Below are 19,224 nucleotides of genomic sequence, written 5' to 3'. Positions count from 1 at the left end.
CTGTGAAGACTGATGCAAAGAATTCATTTAGTTTCTCCGCAATGGCCTTATCGTCCTTGAGTTCTCCTTTATCATCTTGATCATCTGGTGGCCCCACTGGTTGTTTAGCAGGCTTCCTGCTTCTGATTTACTTAATTTTTTTTTGCTGTTACTTTTTTGAGTCTTTGGTTGCTGTTCTTCAAATTCTTTTTTGGCCTAATTATATTTTTACACTTCACTTGCCAGAGTTTATGCTCCTTTCTATTTTCCTCACTAGGATTTAACATCCACGTTTTAAAGGATGCCTTTTTGCCTCTCAATGCTTCTTTTATTTTGTTGTTTAGCCACAGTTCTCTTTTTTTGTTTTTTTTTTGGTTCTCTTACTATGTTTTTTTAACTTGGGGTATACATTTAAGTTGAGCCTCTATTATGGTGTCTTTAAAAAGAGGGAAGACAGAAATTACCAGATTAAGTGAATATTTATCTGTACCATAAAATATTCATCTGAATAAATTTACTTATTTCTGTGCAGGAAACACCCAAAACTGGAATAAAAAAAGTAATGCATTGGATGAGCTGCTGTGTAGAAAACTGTAGAGCATCTTTCTTCAATATGAGAGTTCATTCCTATTTATTTATGTTTTTCAAAAACTGATAAGAAAACTGATACATTTCCTACATGAACTATTTTTGAAAATTGTATTCCATGTTCATCAGTTTTACAGTTTTTCTGTCTAATAGTTGTGTTGTATTTTCAGGGCCATGATATATAATTGAGTAGATGTCTAAAGTCAACTCACCCTGGCCCACACACCATTCCAGAAACATAAGGAGACGAGTATTCCCTTGACAGGTCATATAGTCATCCACTAACAATGGAGCTACTGAAGCTAACGTAGCAATTGCGTGAAGCTGTAATTCTTCATATTGGGCAGCAGACCAGTCATGTACACCAGGCTTTTCATTTGGTTTGACATAATGAAACAAAGCCAGCACCACTTTACCCTCATTTAGCAGCTGCAGATTCAAAAGATAAATAGGTATAGATATAGCTTAAAGATGTCACATGTAAATATGAAAAAATCTAAGAGACTGAGTCAACTAATTTTTAAAATAGTTTTAAACCCAACTGTTTGCAATTTCCTCCTTAAGACTTTTCAAATGTACCCTTCAGTGTTTAGACTATTTATCATGCCCAGAGAGCATGATAAATAGTCACACTGGGCATGATAAATAGTCACTTTACCATCATCTCGTATCAATGGTCAGTGGATCAAGCCCTCAGTGAGTTTGTTCTAATTCAGTGATTAACACCATACTGTTTTTTTTTTTTTTAAATTAGTCTCTTGGATAAAGCCGTTGGGCCACATCCTCATCTGGTATAAATAATCATAGGGGCAGGCACCGCTTTTGGGTCTTTGTTTGTACAGCCCCTAGCACAAAGGAGTCCCACTTATGGACCAGGACCTCAAGCTGCTACAATAATACAACCAATAATAATAATTATAAAATTGAAGTCATTATGAGGGTAGGCGGATCTGCATCACAAGTTTGATGGGGTATCAGGGATGTTTTGACTGTTGCTGGTGATGGTGGTGGTATGGTGTAATGCTGATATAAAAGGCTCAAAAGACAGGTGTGTGGTTGGAAGACAGAGTAGCAACTAATGACAAGCTAGACTGATGGTAGTTCTTGGCTACTATAGGCACTCAGCAAGCCTCTGATCAGTTTCACTGACTCACTGCCCAGTGGCTCCTTCAGGTTGTCAAAATTTGCAGAAATAGGGAGAGAATGCCCAGGACAGGACTGGTCTGTACTAGGAAAATTACCTACGGTTGGCAATGGGAGCAGGTACAGTGAAACTCGTGCTTAATATAGTTCAGTGAAGACACATACTGTTCATATTCTGCATCAATTCAATAAACATGGTTTCTGAAACAGTGATGAACTTGGCTTGTCCTAGTCTACATCTGCATTTGAGTCATGTTCAGCATTGGCTTTTCAGAATGGGTAATTATTTTAGTGTTGGACTAGATTTACAAAACCTCTAAAAATAGACACCTTATATTGCAGTATAGCATCAGCACGAGGTCTGAGGCCAAGTACTGGCATAAGATTATTAATTATTCACCTACAGAAGAGTATATGGACATGGATAGTAAAGGATATTGCTATGATCAGTATAACCCTCATTTATTTACACAACCAATTTGGGTACAACTTACCTGTACTGAACACAGATCTTTCGCTAAGACTGCAACCATGTTAAACAGCAATTTTTTCAGCTCAAAGTCTTCATAACTGTAGGTAAGCTTAAAACCTTTTACCAAAGGATTATGGCTTTTAACTGGGAAGGAAATTATAGCCAAATTACAACTAAAGCTAAACAAGAAATTCAAAAGATTATAATTAGGAAAAAAGCACTTATATTTCACATGTGCAATAATAAGACATCTTACCTTCACTAAACGTTGCTAATAGTATTAACTGCTTAGTAAATCCACTTTCCTAGCAGACATACAAAATAAATGTTTTAATTACATCATAGCTCATAATTTCATTGACATCAATGGCAGTTAGGCACATAAATACCTTTGAGGATCTGGGCCCTGAAAACTTCAGACATGAAATAAGTTACTGTAAAAGTGCAATGGACATTCTAAAATGGCTACTGGGAAAACAGGAAGTGTGAATTAAGTTCCAAATTATAAGGGCTATCCAGCAAGTGTGAAACTCTTATTCAAGTGTGAAACTTAATGTGAAACTCTTATTCAAGCAAAGATGAATTCCATAAAAGGAGAACATGCCTGACCAGGCCCCTAAACAACATCCAGCTGATTCATGTAATCAGGAATTTGTTTGACGAATTATTCGTTATATCATGACTATTTAGAATTCTAAATCTAAAACTATGAAACAGAGAGTAAAAGAATATTAGCTTATTTAAAACAACGAACCGTACAGCTCTCTCGTAAAAGCTATGAAATATTCCAGAAGAAGTAAACACACACTTCTTAGGCAACTTACGGTAATAAACTTACTCCTTAGATTTTCCAAACAATGAGTACAGTTTTAAACATAAGGCTCCCTGTAACAGGACCTTTCTGTTAAGCTTTGCAGTTATTTTTGTTTTCTCACTATCAAATCATCTTTATGTTATTGGGCAGGAGCTAACAGTGTTAAGGGTTTGAGTGTCTCTGAGGCATAGGGAACTACAGAAAGAAACAGAGTCTTCCTGGAAGGAAAGCCCTGAACAGCCAAAAATGAGAGAAAGAATAGGCTGAATTTAACAATACAACAAATCCCAAGAAAGTGGTAACTTTGGACTATATTCAGTGCATACAGAACAGGGTAGTTAATATGTCACCAGCCTATAAGGCTCAAAAATATGAATACTCACAATCATTGGTGCTCCAGGGTTTTCAGCTATGAGTGTGGCTATAACTAAGAGGTCGTTTCTTAGCTGGCGATCATAGTGACGGAAACCATGCATGAGTAAGTTCACAAACACTTCCTTCAAAGCACTTAGAAGAAAATGAAAGTCAGAGTTTTAGATTCCTTTTCGTATTCTATTTATGTGCAGCTCCTGAGTACATGAATCCCATTGCTACGTCAGACTTTTCAGTCTAGATTAATGTGCAGTTGCAAGCACCACAACTTCCCACGGTTTTTCAAAATTGATATTTTATATGTACCACTATCTAATTTAAGCATCAACTGCTATAACAGGCACAATTAGACACAAATCTTTGTTTTACAGGTGTTAAATTGAATTTATAAAGAGATGTCTATTTACTCAAGCAAAGGTATGCTTAACTGCATCTTGCTGTCTGATTAAAATATTTCCTTTAAAAACAGAAGGGCAAATCCTCGGTGAACGTCAACATGACTCCATTGACTAATGGAGCAATGGAGCTGAGGATCTGGTTCTCAGTCTTGTATTTTATAACATATCATTTACTACTAATTTTATAATACTGAAATGCTAAAAAAAAAAGTAATGCACTGCATTGATTTAAGGCCTGATTCTGCAGTTCTTTTCTTCTGCAGGATCAGGCCCAAAATAATTACTGCTAAACTGCATAACCTGAATTCCTCTTGTCTCGTCTCTCAGCATGTATCAAACAAAATGCCAAAATCCAGCAACATATTATTTTAGAACTACATATATTGCTCCAAAATTGCAATACTATTTTACATAATGGTTGATTGTACTTACTATATACATTCCAAGTTACTGAGCTGATTAACAATTTCTTCCTTTGACATGTTTTCTAATAAGTTCCATAGGATTTCTGATGAACGGAACAGTAGCTGTCCAGAGGGATCGGCATCATTTAGATGAGAACAGATTCTGCTGGCTGCTTGGGCTTTCATCATAAGTTTACAATTTACTCCTGGAATTAAGAAAGTCTGAATAATCAACTCCCTGCAGGTTGGTAATTGTTTTAGGTGTATATAAAGAAAAGCATATCTGAGATAACGAGATTGTTAAAAAAATATCCTATACTAACCAGACGTGGAGAGATGCTGTAGGGCTTTAAGTACCCATAACTTCTCAGCAAGTTGATTTTCAACCAATGCTAGAGACAACACTAGGGTTTCTGCTAAACCTCCCAATTCAGCCATCTGTATCTTATAGTTTGCACTTGTAGAGTGTAAACCTGTATGTACAATAGTTGAAAGTTACAACTATTTAGACAAGCATAATCACATATAATATTTAGCTTTCTTCAAAAAATGGATGAAATGTGAATTTCAGTAATTTTACTGAAAATTATCTAAAGTGAAACTTTTAACCAAGATCAAGACCTCATTGTGTTAGGTGCTATACAAACATATAGTAAGAGTTGGTTCCTAGCTTGAAGAGTTAGCAGTCTAACAGACAAATGGTGTGAGAGGAAACAGAGGCACAGAACAGTGAAGTGACTTGCTCTAGGTCACACAAAAAATCAGTGGCAGACGTGGAACAGAACCCAAGTCCCAGTCCAGTGCCCTAATTCTCTGGACCATGCTGCTGCTCATGATTAGCATATCTGTCTATCAGTCAGCATGACTAAATCCCATTGCTTAACATGACTCCTCAAGGTCATGTTGACGAAATTTGAATTGCCAACATGAGTTTTTTCCTTTGCCCATGCATACAGAAACACTACTGTGGTTCTTTTTGTAGTGTAGATGGGGACAGAAGTATTGAGATGAGCAGTTCACATTCTTACGTTCCACCTTATCAGGTAACAGAAAGTTAAGTTTGAGCAATTTTTAAAAGACAACTGATATTTTAGAGAAAAGGCCCATTTTTGTTTTTTTTAAAAGACGAGATTCTTGTAAAAATTCCCCTTATTTAGTACTAGTCAAACACATCCCTTCATTTCCTCATTGGGCAGAGGAACCACTTGCAATGATGATCTCTTCCATTAGCAGATCTGCCGGCAATATCTTGTCTGCTGTGAATGACCAAGGGCTCAATCCTTTTAAGTATTGAGCACTCTGGCCATGATCCAGCAAAGCGTCAACACTCTCGTGAGTAGCTCCATTTACTTCAGCAGGGTTAAGCATGTGCTTTGATCCTTTTGCTGCTTTGCCAGAGTGCTCAGCACCTTACAGGATCATACCTCAATTTAAACCCCAGTCTAAAGGAAAGGCAAAAACTCCAAGAATTTCAACACTTATTGAAGTAAATGGAACTACTCAATTATGTAAAGTTAAACATGTTTGCAGAATTTGGAGTAATACTTTTAAAAACTAAAAACAGATTGCTTTGACATTTCCAGCTTCCTGTAATTGGAGTGAGAGCACCAACCTGAGCTTTGCAGGCCACAGAAGCCAGGTAGCCTGCGACCAAAGTCACAGAGTCAAAGGCCATGTGGGACCATCAGATAATCCAGTTCAACCTCCTATATATCAATCACAGGCTACCTATACCACCCAGCACCCACGCACCAAACCCAACAACCATAATTAGAGCTAAGTATTAAAGCCCACAGGAGACTAGACTATTATGTGGCACTGGTAGAAGATTAAGGGGTACCAATGTCCGAGGTCCCCACCATGGCAAGGAAATGGCCAGTTACTGTAAGCTTCCTAAATCATAAAACCCAGGAAGAGGAGACAATGCTTCCGCTCTAGAGGTTATATGGCCAAACCAAGAATTCTATATTTTTTCCCCACTTCCAGCCCCAAAGCCATTCACTCCTTTTTCCCTTATCCTCCATGTTTCAGAATCCTCGTGGCTCTCCCCACAATCATTTGTACTGTTTCACCCTAGCCCCCCAAAATGTTATAATAAACAATGTCTAACTAAATTAATTTTGCATATATTGCCAGATTAGACAGATACATTCAGTGCATACACATGGATAATTTAATTTTTAATATTTTAAATGACAAAATATATAATCTTCAATAGGAATGTATATAAATGGCACATTCTCCAATGCGGTCTATTTAATTAAGGTAATTATGGCACTTATTTATCTGCGCAAATAAAAATTCTTAACTGCAGTCAGAGCTGAGTGCAAAGAGTCATTTCAGAGTAGATGACAGATCACATACATTTCATTGTTTCATTCTTGCAAAACTTTAAAATTGTGTATTTTACCTGCAAGCTGTTTGTTTGGTGGCTCTGGATGGTAAAAGCTAATGATACACTTACAGATTTGTATCCTCACTTGAGAGCTTGGCACCCTCATCAAGTAACCTGTAGGAAACAGGCAAATTCTGATTTGCAATTTTTACAAGATAGAATAGTTTAAAAAATGTCATGATTCCTCCTACTTATATTTTCTTGTACTACACTGAGTAATGTGTGTCCCTTCTTACTGTTTATACCCTGTATATATTTGTGTTCATTCCTTATGAGGGTAACCATCTTGGGCCGGTATTAACTTATCCCAGGTTTGACTATAAATACCTGAGACAGGATTCACTGCCACAGAGGGGAAGGAAGTGGTTTTGGGAAAATGGCCTGGGGTTTATAAAGAAGCCTATTCTGTTGCCCTTTGTTTTACAGCCTGAGTCTGGAGTTCCCTGAGTAAGGTGGGCTGGAACTCCCCCCTCCCCAGAGTGGTGAGGGATTAGGCCAACTCAATGGTTCCAGATAGTTTCTCTCAGAACAAAGAAAGCAGGATTACTAATATGGCAGCTGACAGCATGGTTGCCATATTAGTAATCCTAGCGTCTGGTGAGGCACAATGGCATAAGGGGAACATATAAAAAATACCTTTTCAACAAAATAGGGAGAGAACTGGAGAGAGCCATGCTGTGGAGATAGTTTAATTGGGCATGCTCCCCAAGAGAGACTGACTTGCTTTCTCTTTTAATTTTGTAATCCTCCATTTTGTAATAAGTTTTGGGGCAGACACCACCAAAGAGGGTCTGAAACAGAGACTGTGGGTTTACTTTGCTATCTCTTTGGATAGATGAAAATAAAGACCTCCAGGCAGGAGAACTTTCTATTCCCAGGTTCCAAGGATATTCCTTTTTGTTTGACCTGTCAAACATGGCCTTTTGCTCCACCTCTCTCTTGCTCAAGTCTTCCCACTTGCTGACCTGCTATTCGTCTTCTCATTCCCGTCTCTATTGGACAGTCAAGACCCCATGCTCTTTTGACCCACAGAGATTGTGGTGGTCTTGTTCTTTGAAAAACTCAAGTATAATAGTTAAGATACTCAAAGCAAAATTAAATCAGCCAGTGGATCAGGCTACAGGAGTAATACTGGTTTATTTCTTGAGCTCTCCTGGGCTAACTCTGGTGGGTAGCCTCTCTCACTAGGCAGAAAGAAACCTCATTGGCTAAGCAGCCAATTAGGATTCTCCAATATTCTGACAGCTGCACAGATGAAGTTCATAGCAAAGTAGAAATGCTTCTGAATGCTGGGAAATTCAGAATGTTGACTGACTCAGGAGGTAGCAAGAACTTGTAATTATATGTACAGTAACAAAAATCATATAAATTCTAAGCTACAACTGAGAAGATAATTGTGGTTCTTTTTATTATCCTGGAGGGCATTGCAGCACAGCAATCTAACTTACCCAATTGTGCAATTGATTCTAAAGTAACTGGGGTGTAGTTTACTTCATCAGATAATTTCTTCTTTAAAAATGGTAACCTGCAAAAATTGAACAAGCAAGTTATTATAATTATCCTTAGAACACAGCAGAAAAAATAGATTAATCAAAACATGTTCATGTTGGTGCCAACATCTGATAAAATATTGATTTTTCCATGTTCTATCCTATGAAATTCCTTGAAGATGTCTTGGAAAAACTGTCCTCAAGTATATTCTTTGCAGACACTGATCCCAGAACAAAATGTTTACTTTCATGATCTAGCAACTCATTTTTTGGCTGGTAGAAGTAAATGCCTACAGGTATCATTGTAGTAATTCAAATTTGGTAAACCAGGAAATAATCCCAGCAAACAGATGTCATTTAAGTATGGAAGATTAAGCTCAGTAACTGGGGTGACATCAGTCATATACCAGAAGCAGGCTATGAATAGACATGCTCACCACAGATGGGGAAAAAGGAACCGATCCCTAGGCAGGACAGCTAGCAATGTGGAAAAATAGAACTATTAGTTGTATTTAGGCTACTTGGAGTCAGATTATCTCTTTAAACTGGGGTATTGTTTAGGTAAATTCACTCAGATACCATGAGCACAGAGTTTATGTAATAAATACATGCTCTAAAATTGCCCTCATATTCAATTAAATATTCAGATGTTATGCTCCGTTCATGACATAGTGCATGCACAGCTTTGCTGTAGGTTTTCTGGAGAGGGGTTAGGAAAGGGAAAGATCCCCTGTTGGTATCAGCAGCAGAGCCAGAAGAAAAGAAGGGAGAGAGAAAATAATGGGACAAATGGGGAGAAAGAGACAGAAACGGTGAGAAAGAAAGAAATGTGAGCAAGATAAGCAACAAAAAAAAAATAAAGGTAGTGGTGGAAGAGAGGAAAATTGTAGGAACGACAGGACCAGCTGCTAAAAGGAACTTCCAAGTAACACCTATTCTAATTATTGGCTTCTCCTCATCTGTAAAAGCACTGAAGTGTGGAAATATCCCTATCAGACAAAAATTAAAGCAAAGAACTGGGGTCCAAAGCCATATCCATACATTCACTGCAGAAGCTAGTATTATTTCTGAACTCTACAATAGGTGAAAATGTACTTCTCACTTGAACTGATACTATGTTGTATGGACCTTACACCTTCACTGCAAAGTTTGTCATGTTGCTGCCATACACAGAAAAAACTTGAAAACTTCATGATGTATTCTCTCATTAACCACCGTGGGGCAGCAAAGCAGCACAATTAATTATGCTCAGAGAAGTAAGAAGTTCAGTTGCAATGTTGTATCACTGCTATATTTATCAGCTGAAAATGAGCGATCAAAAAAGTTAAGGGGAAGTCTTCTGTATAATCATTATTATGGCTGCAATTTTCAAACCAAAAGGAAAGTACGGACACTTCATTCTGATTTGAAAATAATGTAGAGTAGTATGGCAATGAAGATGTTAAAAAGCCCTCACAATTAAACGTTAAATTCTAAAGTAGATTAAAATCAATAAAACTAAAACAAAACCCTTAAATTGTTTTTGTATTCCACCCCCTCCCCAATAAACTGACCTAAAGCTGATCACTTCATAAAGCTTACCTAAAGTTATTAAGGTCCCTTCGCTTCATCTCAGGTTTTTAACTCACCAGGAGAACATTTTGAAACAACAAAACACACCTTAACAAGATTTATTGTTTAATCTCTTGGGGGCCAATAGTCCCAGAACACCCTACTGCAGGCAATGAGACACCTGGGCATCCTGCTTTCTGGTATCCAGGGGTTAATTATAATACAGTCCTGAGTGTAGCAATAGGTAGTTCTACAGTCACGGAACTACTAAAAACTGTCTTTTTGTGTCTACAGCAATCATACACAAAGAAAATCAGTTTATAAAAGGGAAAGAAGGGGAAGCAGTGTATGCCTACTCATCTCAGAGGGGTGTTGTAAAAATCACTTAACATTTGTATAGCACTTATATAAGTCCTCAGTGCTATTTATTACTAAAGACTGATGTACTTACCCACATAATTTAAGAATTTCACATGTAGGCTCTATGAAAGCCTCTTGGTCCTGAATTTTTTCTGCACATAGGTTAAGAATTTTAAATATTTGTGCTAAATCCTTAAGAGGCTTTTAATGTTCAATAATTAAGGAAATTAGACTGTTAGAACTCCTGAGAATGAGAAAAAAAAGAACTTATTTCTTGTAATATACTTTATTTTCAGAAAGAAATACTCTAGTCCAACACAGTCAGATTTGGATAACTAAAAATTAGGCATATAAATCCCTAACTATAAGTGGCCTGATTTTCAAATGTGTGAAGCACCTGAGCTTTCTTACCCAGTGAGATCAATGGGAGTTGTGGGCACTAAACACCACTGAAAAGTACGCCTAAATATGGGTTTATATGCCTAACTTTAGGCATTCAAGTTTGAAAATGTGAACCAAATACACATTTGTGAGGTAATCTTTATACCTAGTCTCACCTGTCATTTCTAGAAATGTGTTACATACCACTGGTACTGTTTATATATAAAAAAAGTGTCCAGCTAATTAATCTGGGTTTGGTTTTATTTAAATGTCACCTTATGCCCACTAGTCCTTGTTATTCTTATCCGCATTTCTTAAGTATTAATCAATATAGCATTTAGAAACCATATCTGTGCTGAGTTGTAAAAGCTGAAATTACATTTAAGTTTGTATAGCCTTTTATCTACATTTTTCTATGTTATTGCTTACTGAGATTTTTCTATTCTATTTTGAAGCAGGTAGCCCCAAGCATCGAAAGAATATTTCTTATCCAAGCAACCTTAGCAATGATAAGTGTGCATAGAAGGCCTTTTCTAAGCCAGTGATTAAATTATGAGTGAACCACTGCTGCTATCAGGTAAAGCTATACATCTCTGTGAAATGTAGCCAATGATAAGCTACTTTGCTGAAAAGTCAAAAATATCAAAAAAATATAAAATACCACATCTTATTTGAACTGTAGTTTCCGTGGAGGAGAAAAGAAAAAAAAAAGGATACAAGCCCAGTCTCATACTGCTTCATCACTTTCTTGAGAGTTTCTAGCTGTCTTTCCTCCTCATCATTCTTAAAAAGAAAAAATAAAAACCCTTAACTTTAAATTGCAGTGTGCCTTTAAAACCTTAAATGATCTTGTTCTATTCCCTTTTGAGTTCAAGTGCAAGTGGAAAAATAGATTGAAAAGGCACAAGATACTATGAAATTCTGAAAGTGTTCAGCAGCAGGATTAGTTTTTTGATCTAACTATATATTTTTAAATGCACAGAACACATTCCTATAATCTTGCAGAGTCTTTTAGTAATGGATATTTTGGTTGAACATGTGGGCTCACTGGATTAAAGCATCTGACAGCACTATAGGGTTGTCTGATAAGTGAAGCAGTATGCCATCACTATTGGTATAGTGCCTGTATGAAAGTATGGTATGGCATGGCATTTTGATTTTAAAATTAGGCATACTGATGTAATTAAAGATGCATTGACACAGGATAGATTTGTTCAGAAATGTTGTATTATATCTGAGGCATCACAAATTGTTGTTATGAAAATGTCTAATGCCACATTAAGTAGTGTATGCATCAGCCTGTTGTTCTTTGTCTGCCTTCACTGGCAACTTCTGTTTTGGACTCTTGGTCAGTACGATAGGCAGCAGTCACAACACACCAACTGTCAAGTTTTTGATGGGCATCATACAAAGGAGAATTTTAAGGAGGGATTTGAAAGAGAATAATGAGGTAGCTTTGTAAATGTTTAGGGAGAGTGCCTACAAAGCATATGGGGCAGTGTGGAAGAAAGCTTGTTTGAAAATTTAACACGTGGTGATGGAGACTGGTGTCATTGGCCAACTGGAGGTGAGCGTCGACAACTTGATAGCATATGAGAAGCACTAAGTTGGTTAGGCATAAGTCCTGATGGGGCTTAGAAATGAAAACAAGCAGCTTAAGTTTGATGCAATGAAGAAAAGAGTCAGTGGATGGATGCAAAGAGAGGAATTACATGGTCAAGGTGACGAACTAGAAAGGTGAGCTTTGCAGCAGCACTCTGAATGGGTACGAGCCAAGCAAGATTGTATTTGTCCTCTTCGTCCACCTAACCACTGCCCACTACTACTGGAAAGATAGTGGATTAAATGGACAAGAGTTCCACTCTGGAGTTGCAGTTCCCATTATCTGTACTCCTACTGAGGTGATCCCTCCTGCATACAAGCCCCTAATTTTTCCATTCTTCTGAAGCACCATTTTTGATACCGACCAGTTTTTTAATAAAGCTCAGATTCTAGAACTGTCCAAATTCTCTCCTTTGCTACAGTTCCCATATCTTGCATAAAATCCCCTTTTGCAGCCAAGAATCTCTCAATGCCAGCACTGTATAGGCCTGGTAAAGGGGCAGTGCTGGAAAAGGGACTAAGGGTATGTCAGGACATGTCAATAGTGGCACTGTACAACACTCCACTGTGGCCATTTTGGGCTCCTTTGCCACTAGGCAAGGCTAATTTAGAGTAGCCAAGGAGCTGCTCTAAATTAGACCAGCAGTTGTTTCAACCCCACCAGCCCAGAATCTGAAGGCCTCCTTCCCCATGTTGCACCTATGTGTGCTTTGCCTCCTGGAGGTGCAGCACACAATCTCACAAAAAATATTTTTATGAAGATCATGCACAGCTTACTCTTTCAGCTGTATATCATAAAGAAAAGAGAGAGAAAAAAGACTAGCTCTTCTTAGATTTTTTAATCATCAATTTGATATGTTCCATGAAGCTGTTGCTTAAAGACTATAAATTATTATGCTTTTACAGTCACAGGGAACTTTTATAATTCTTGTGTATTTGATTTGTCAAATCTTTCTACAGAGACCAAAAATAGTTTTTGAGGTCCAGACTATAATTGCTACTGTTTTTCTGTGTGTCTATTTAGTCCCATTTGTTCTTGACTCCTGAGCTTTATAAATGTTCTCTCTCCTCCAATTCAAGCCCCTAGAGAAATGTTAGCAGTTAATATGGGCAATTACATGCATGCTGACAAGCTTTAAACAATTCTAGATGTTGTAACTGCTTTCTTAGTGTTGGGTTTCACAATCTAAAGTTGCCATCTTGGACAGTCAATTGCACACCAACACTGTGTCATTTGCCCACCTGGATTCTATAATCTACACATTTGCAACAATTTTTTGTGAAAGTCCATATTTAGGCACATGAATGAATATTTAACATAAATGTTCATGGGTACCATTGCTCCTTGACACTGAATATCTTCAAAGAAAGACTCATTTGTAATTCTACCAGTATAATTCTTCCACTTTGGGGATTTGTAGTCCTGACCACTGGGGCTCAATATCTGGCTATCTTAGTTTTATTTGTGTATTTAATTGTAACATGTATTTTATTATTACCCTTATAAAATGTATCACAAGCCTTTTTCCTCATGTTGTACTTACCGAGTTGGAATCTTCAAGTAGTTTGATGACACGATTAAGGTCCACAGACTTCAACTGAATACACCACAAACAAATACAGCTCTTAATTTTTTTTCAATATTTAAAAATGCTAAAATTGAACAATGTTAAATATGAACAAATAAGGACCTAAACTTTGAGGCTATAGTTCTAGTGGGGGGTGTGAGGGATATCATAGATAATGAGACTCAGGCCTTGTCTACACTGCAGGATAAGTTGATGTAAGTTACGCAATTTTAGTTACATAATTTAATTTACATTACTGAGGTGTCTACACCGTGCTATGTCAACGGAAGACACTCTCACATCGATATAGCTTCTGACGCTTGTTGAGGTAGAATACTGAAGTTGACAGGAGAGTGCTCTTCCATCTTCACCAGACCTGATAAATCGACGCTGCTACATTGATTGCAACAGTGCTGATTTAGCCCACAGTGAAGACAAGCCCTGAGACTTTAGTGGTTTCGAAGCTACAATAATAATAATAAATAATAGTAATAATTCAAAATATAGAGTTTTCTTTTGATTTATATAAATGCCTGGATAGGAGTCCCAGATTTCCATTTGCATTCCCTCTACCCATACCACCTCCACAACCTATCCCTTTCCACAATATTACTTCCTAGGCAGTCATTTCCCCTTTTGTATTCATTGAGTTTGACGCCAGAAGAGACGACCAGAAAAAAAAAAGTCTAGTCTGACCATCTGCACATCACAGGCCACGAAACCCCACCCAGTTATCCCTGGATTAAACTGACGTGTCACAGCTGTTATGAGACTAAACTAGCCTGTGCCACAAGCCCCTACAATGGCAGGGAATTGATTTGGTGATACACACCCAGATGCAGCACTGAACCAATTTACACGTGCTTCAATCTTCATCACAACCACACGAACTAGATTTTTTTTTAATTGAAAAGTCCACTTGGGACGAGCAGGAACCTTCCGTGGGCAAATGCCATCCCCTTGTACAAAAGCCCAGCTTTCATTCAGTCAAAACAAGCAACAACGTACACGGATTCAGTACTGTCTGTCTGTCTTTCTCCGCCACCGAGAGCCCCCTCACCCCGCCAACCCCCTTCCTTGGCTGTGCTGCAGCTCTGATGGCGGTGGGGTCTCGCGGCTGCTGTTCAGGGCCGGGTCGGGTTCCTGCTGCTGCGGGGGAAAGCGAGGAACAGCAGCAGAGGCGGGAGGACTCACAGCTGAGGAAGGGGAGAGGCCGCGAGACCGGCCGGTTCTCCCTGTCCTGGTGCCAGGGCTAGCAGGGGCTTCCTAAGGGCAGCTACAAAAGGCGCCTCCGCACGCAGCAGGGCGCACGGACCATCACCCAGGAGACGAGGTGGGGACGGGGAGTGAAGGGGACTGGGGGGTGGTGGGGGCTGATTGGATCATTCCTCCTCCCCCCAGTGACCGTGCTTCGCCCCCGGCCCGCTCCCCTGGACCGCACTGTCGGTGCCGGTCACCCTGGGTCGCGCCCACCTGGCTGGTCCGCAGGTCACTGTCCGAAGCCAGCTTCGGCCTGCGCTTCTCCCTGCCGGCCAGATGGGACAGGGCTGGGGATGGGGCCGGGGCGACTTCGGACCCGGCCGGCGAGGACATCGATGCGGTGAACGTCGGGGTCAGTGCAGGGCTCGTGCAGCAGCCGCCACCTCCCTGCTCCAGCGCCGGGGCACCAACACAGGCCGGGCTCCGTTCCCATGGCAGCGGGGGAAGCCGCCTACGGCAGCCCCAGGGGGTCCGAACAGCTGCCAGGGCGCGTTCGAACGCGCGGAAATCAGAGCAAAAGCTCCCCCTAGTGGCCGGCACAGGGAGAGAACTGGGGGGAAGGCTGCCACATCCCCCCCGCCCCAGCAATTCCCTCGCTCACAGCACTTCCCTCCCCACCTCAACCCTCTCGCTCACAATGCCTCCCCCTACACCTCAACCCCTTCCCGGGTAGCCTTCTCCCTCACAGTGCATCTCTCCACCTCAACCCCCCTCACAGCATGTCCCCCTTCCCCTTCCCCTTCCCCTGCAAGGCGTGGCTGGGGCTGTGTCAGACCCACTCCCAGAAACCTCACCCAGCTGCAGTAGGTACAGCATCCTCCCCTGGTTCCTGCCCCCAGTGCTCCTCAGCTGCAGGGGGAGTGGTCACTGTACTGGGAGGTGCTCTCCCATCCACTCACCACCTTGCCTCCGACCTCCCATGCCCAGATACCTCTGCCAAGCCACCCCATATGCCCAGGATACCCCTAGCCCTCCATACCCAAACCCCACCCCACTGAACCTTGAAACCTGCATCTGGAGCCCCCTGCACCCAGATCTCCTGCCTCTAGACCCCCACTCCTGCACCCAGACCACCTCCACTGAGCTCCCTGCACTCAAACCTTGACCCTGAGCCCCACCCCTCTGCATCCCCCTGAGCACCCATATCCCCGTGCCACTGACCCCCAACTAACTGCATCCAGACCCCCACCCCACCAAGCCCCACTCCCTCAGCACCTAGACCCCACTGCTGAGACCCCCACACCTGGACCCCTCTGCTGAACCCCAACCGCCTTCACCTGGAAGCCTCTGCAGAGTCCCATTGCACCTACAACGCCCCCCCCCATGAGCCTCTGTGTATCCAGATCCCTGCACGCCTAGAACCCCCACTGAGCTGCCTGCACCCAGATTGTCCCACATAGAATCCTCTCACCCCACACCTGGATCCCCCCACACTTGGATACTGCCTGGTTGAACCTGTCTGCCCCACCCCTGGCACAGAGGGGCAGGGCCCCAGGGTGTTTCTGGGGTAGGCCCAGGCCTTGTGCTGTGTCAGGGTGCAACTTCATCACTGAGTCCGTGTCCTGGGGGTGAGGGTTGGGGGAGCTGCAGGGTGATCTCCCACCTTTGTGCAGCCAGTGGCCTGTGCTTCCCACTGCCATGCTGCAGCCTGTGCATTTATTTATTGAAAAATAAAACTTGCAGAATTTTGAAATATTGTGTGCAGAATTTTTAAAATTGTGGTACAGAATTTTTAATTTTTTGGTGAAGAATGCCCTCAGAAGTAATACTGTGTCCCTCCACCTCCACTACATATCACTGCCATGGCAACCCCCTCACAGTGTGTCCCTCTGCCTCCCCTACACATCACCCCGCCCACACATGGTCCCCCTCACACAGCCTGTTCCTCTGCCTCCGCTACAGATCAATGCCCCAGCCACACATGGCATCCCCTCACACAGTGTCCCGCCGCTTCCTCTACACATCAGCCTCTCCCCGCACACTCTCAGAGGGCTTGTCTACAGTTGACAGTTATTACTGATTAAGTTAATATGTGAATTTAAAGGACAGTAGCTATTCCGAAATAAGAATGTCAACATGGGGACCTGTTCCTGTGTAACAATAATACCCAACTCTTATATAATGCTTTTCATCAGCAGATCTCAATGCTCTGTGGAAAGGTGGTCAGTATAATTTTCTCTGTTTTACAGATGGGGAAACTGAGGCACAGAGGTGACGGGACTTAGACAAGGTCACCCAGTTGGCCAGTGGCAGGAATAGAATGCAGCTCAGTTGGCCACACTCTGTAGACAAGCTCTGATAGATTCTGAAACTACAACACCCCCCACCCAACACACACACCTCTTCTGTTGTGTATATTTCCTACACTACAGACACCTCTACCAAAACCTTTAGACCACATACACTAATAGAACTGGACATGCTGTACCAAATTTCCCCTCTCCCCCACACTAGCATCCCCCTACTTTCCATGACACTTTCTGGAATCCGGGAGTCTAGCCCCTGCACACAATAATGGAGCTGGGGCCCTGACTCTTGGCAAACCTCCCGCCATACTGTGCCATGCACCCTCCACTACACAATCCTTCCCACTACCTGCACTAACAGGACTGGTTGCCTTATTTATTTTTCATTAACTATCCAATTAATTAAATTCTTTTTCCAGTCTGTGAATTTTTTCATGCCTTTATCCAGATTCTCTCTCATTTTCCTTATTTTTAACTATTTGGTAGATAATTTGGACAAATAATGTTCAGTCTGTTAGGTGTCTGCCATGTGCTCACGTCTACTGCTCGGTTATTGTGTGGTTATTCACTTCAGTTACTTGGTACTGTCCCTGACTGGATGACTGCAGCAGAATTCCTCATGGTGCATCATGAATACCCTTATTTCCATGCAAATGTGGTTATTTGTATGGAGAACAGATATTCTCCAAACGTTAGTAAACATATCCATTTGGGTGTATGCATTAAAATAGGCCAAACATAGTTGAACTGAACAATGTTTTTGTAGTATTCAGCCTGCTGTACAGCTGGGTCCCTGCATACTGTACCACTCCATCACCCAAGCACCATATGCACACCTCCACATTACAAATACTTCCCCACCAGATAAATTACAATCCATCCCTTGCATTCCTTCACCTCATACAATGCACAGACTGCACTATGCCCAGCAAATCTCCTTTAAAGAGACAAATGCACAGCAGCTTGTTGCTTTAACTGGAGTTAATAATCACTTCAAATCAAACACAGTTCAGGTTGATTTAGAATAAAAGTAAAAAGTTTATTTAACAAAAGAGCTAGGTTTTAAGTGAGTTTAAGTAAAAGGACAAACACAAAACTGTTACAAGCAAATAAAAGTAAAATATGCTTTCTAGTGGCTAAGACTTAATTCAACAAGCTATAGTCAGGGCCGGCTCCAGGCACCAGCTTACCAAGCAGGTGCTTGGGGCGGCCACTTTGGAGAGGGGTGGCATGTCCAGCTGTTCGGCGGCAATTCGGCGGAGAGTCCCTCACTCCTGCTCGGAGCGAAGGACCTCCCACTGAATTGCCACCCAGATTGCGATCGCGGCTTTTTTTTGGTTGTTGTTTGGCTGCTTGGGGCGGCCAAAACCCTGCAGCCGGCCCTGGCTATAGTCTTGGTTCAAGGTAGATTTCTTACTTTTTCTTTCCAGCCAAGACTAACTTTCTCTCAGTTAGAACCTTCCACAGAAGTACTAGTTGCTGGCTTCCCTTGTCTTCCTAGGGGAAAGGTCTTTGTCTAAGCAGGTTTGACACATATATTCGGTTCCCAGAGACTCTAACCGCCTTGGTTGACTCATCTTTCTCAGCTTGAAAGAGCTCTGGCTCCTTGTGTCTATCCAGTGATGGATGCCAGGATGGCTGCTTCTCTCTCCATATATCTTCCTAAACTCACTGTTTTGTCCCAAGACTCAGGATAACCTTATGCTCTTCTTCCCTTCTTGTGGACTTCCCATCTCCCTGCTGATTTGTATATAAATGGGGCTTCCATTGTTTTGTTTCCATAGTGCTACCTTTCTTCCTGACTGAGGAAAAACCTCACAAAATTTAAAGCATAATATCAGTGAGTATCCATTTTTTCTCATATATCATTAATACATACATTTCACAATGATATTAATCACCAGTGTGTCATTAGCTTTTAGAAAAGACTTTACCTGATACACTTTTATAATACAGCAATATTGTATACTGTCAGTTGATTCAATTACTTTTCATTTGAAGTTCAGACCCCTGCAAGAGGCTCTCCCCCACACTGGCTTCATTGACAGCTTTGTTTACTTTTTATGTAAATATACCTTTATTGTCTCTGCAGATGACCATGCTCATCAGACAAACAAATAAACATCCCTTTGTCTAAGGCAGTACTCCTGTTCTGGATCTTGGGGACAATGATAGATGACCAGAACCAATGCTCAGGCACA

General features: G+C 41.1%; 1 protein-coding gene across 4 annotated transcripts in view; it reads right to left on the bottom strand.

Annotated features, from left to right (window-relative positions):
- Window positions 1-15,241, bottom strand: part of CFAP69 (cilia and flagella associated protein 69) — a 40,345-nt gene extending 25,104 nt beyond the window's left edge. The window contains exons 1-12 of one of the 4 annotated variants that reach the window (XM_034760398.1): window positions 14,991-15,240; window positions 13,494-13,547; window positions 11,065-11,130; window positions 10,058-10,167; window positions 8,014-8,090; window positions 6,581-6,679; window positions 4,494-4,643; window positions 4,199-4,376; window positions 3,380-3,503; window positions 2,439-2,487; window positions 2,205-2,326; window positions 780-996 (exon numbers count right to left, since the gene is read on the bottom strand). In XM_034760398.1, the coding sequence (XP_034616289.1) occupies window positions 780-996; window positions 2,205-2,326; window positions 2,439-2,487; window positions 3,380-3,503; window positions 4,199-4,376; window positions 4,494-4,643; window positions 6,581-6,679; window positions 8,014-8,090; window positions 10,058-10,167; window positions 11,065-11,130; window positions 13,494-13,547; window positions 14,991-15,110 (1,366 nt within the window). In that variant the 5' untranslated portion in view covers window positions 15,111-15,240. Of the gene's footprint in view, window positions 1-779; window positions 997-2,204; window positions 2,327-2,438; window positions 2,488-3,379; window positions 3,504-4,198; window positions 4,377-4,493; window positions 4,644-6,580; window positions 6,680-8,013; window positions 8,091-10,057; window positions 10,168-11,064; window positions 11,131-13,493; window positions 14,886-14,990 lie in introns of those variants that run through there. The other 3 variants (XM_034760400.1, XM_034760399.1, XM_034760401.1) reach the window with 3 other exon arrangements.
- Window positions 15,242-19,224: the final 3,983 nt, after the last annotated feature.

Source organism: Trachemys scripta, chromosome 2 (genome assembly GCF_013100865.1).
Source record: "Trachemys scripta elegans isolate TJP31775 chromosome 2, CAS_Tse_1.0, whole genome shotgun sequence".
NCBI classification, from domain to species: domain Eukaryota; kingdom Metazoa; phylum Chordata; order Testudines; family Emydidae; genus Trachemys; species Trachemys scripta.
Note: the sequence above shows the minus strand (reverse complement) of the source record. Positions and strands in the feature narration are given on the sequence as shown.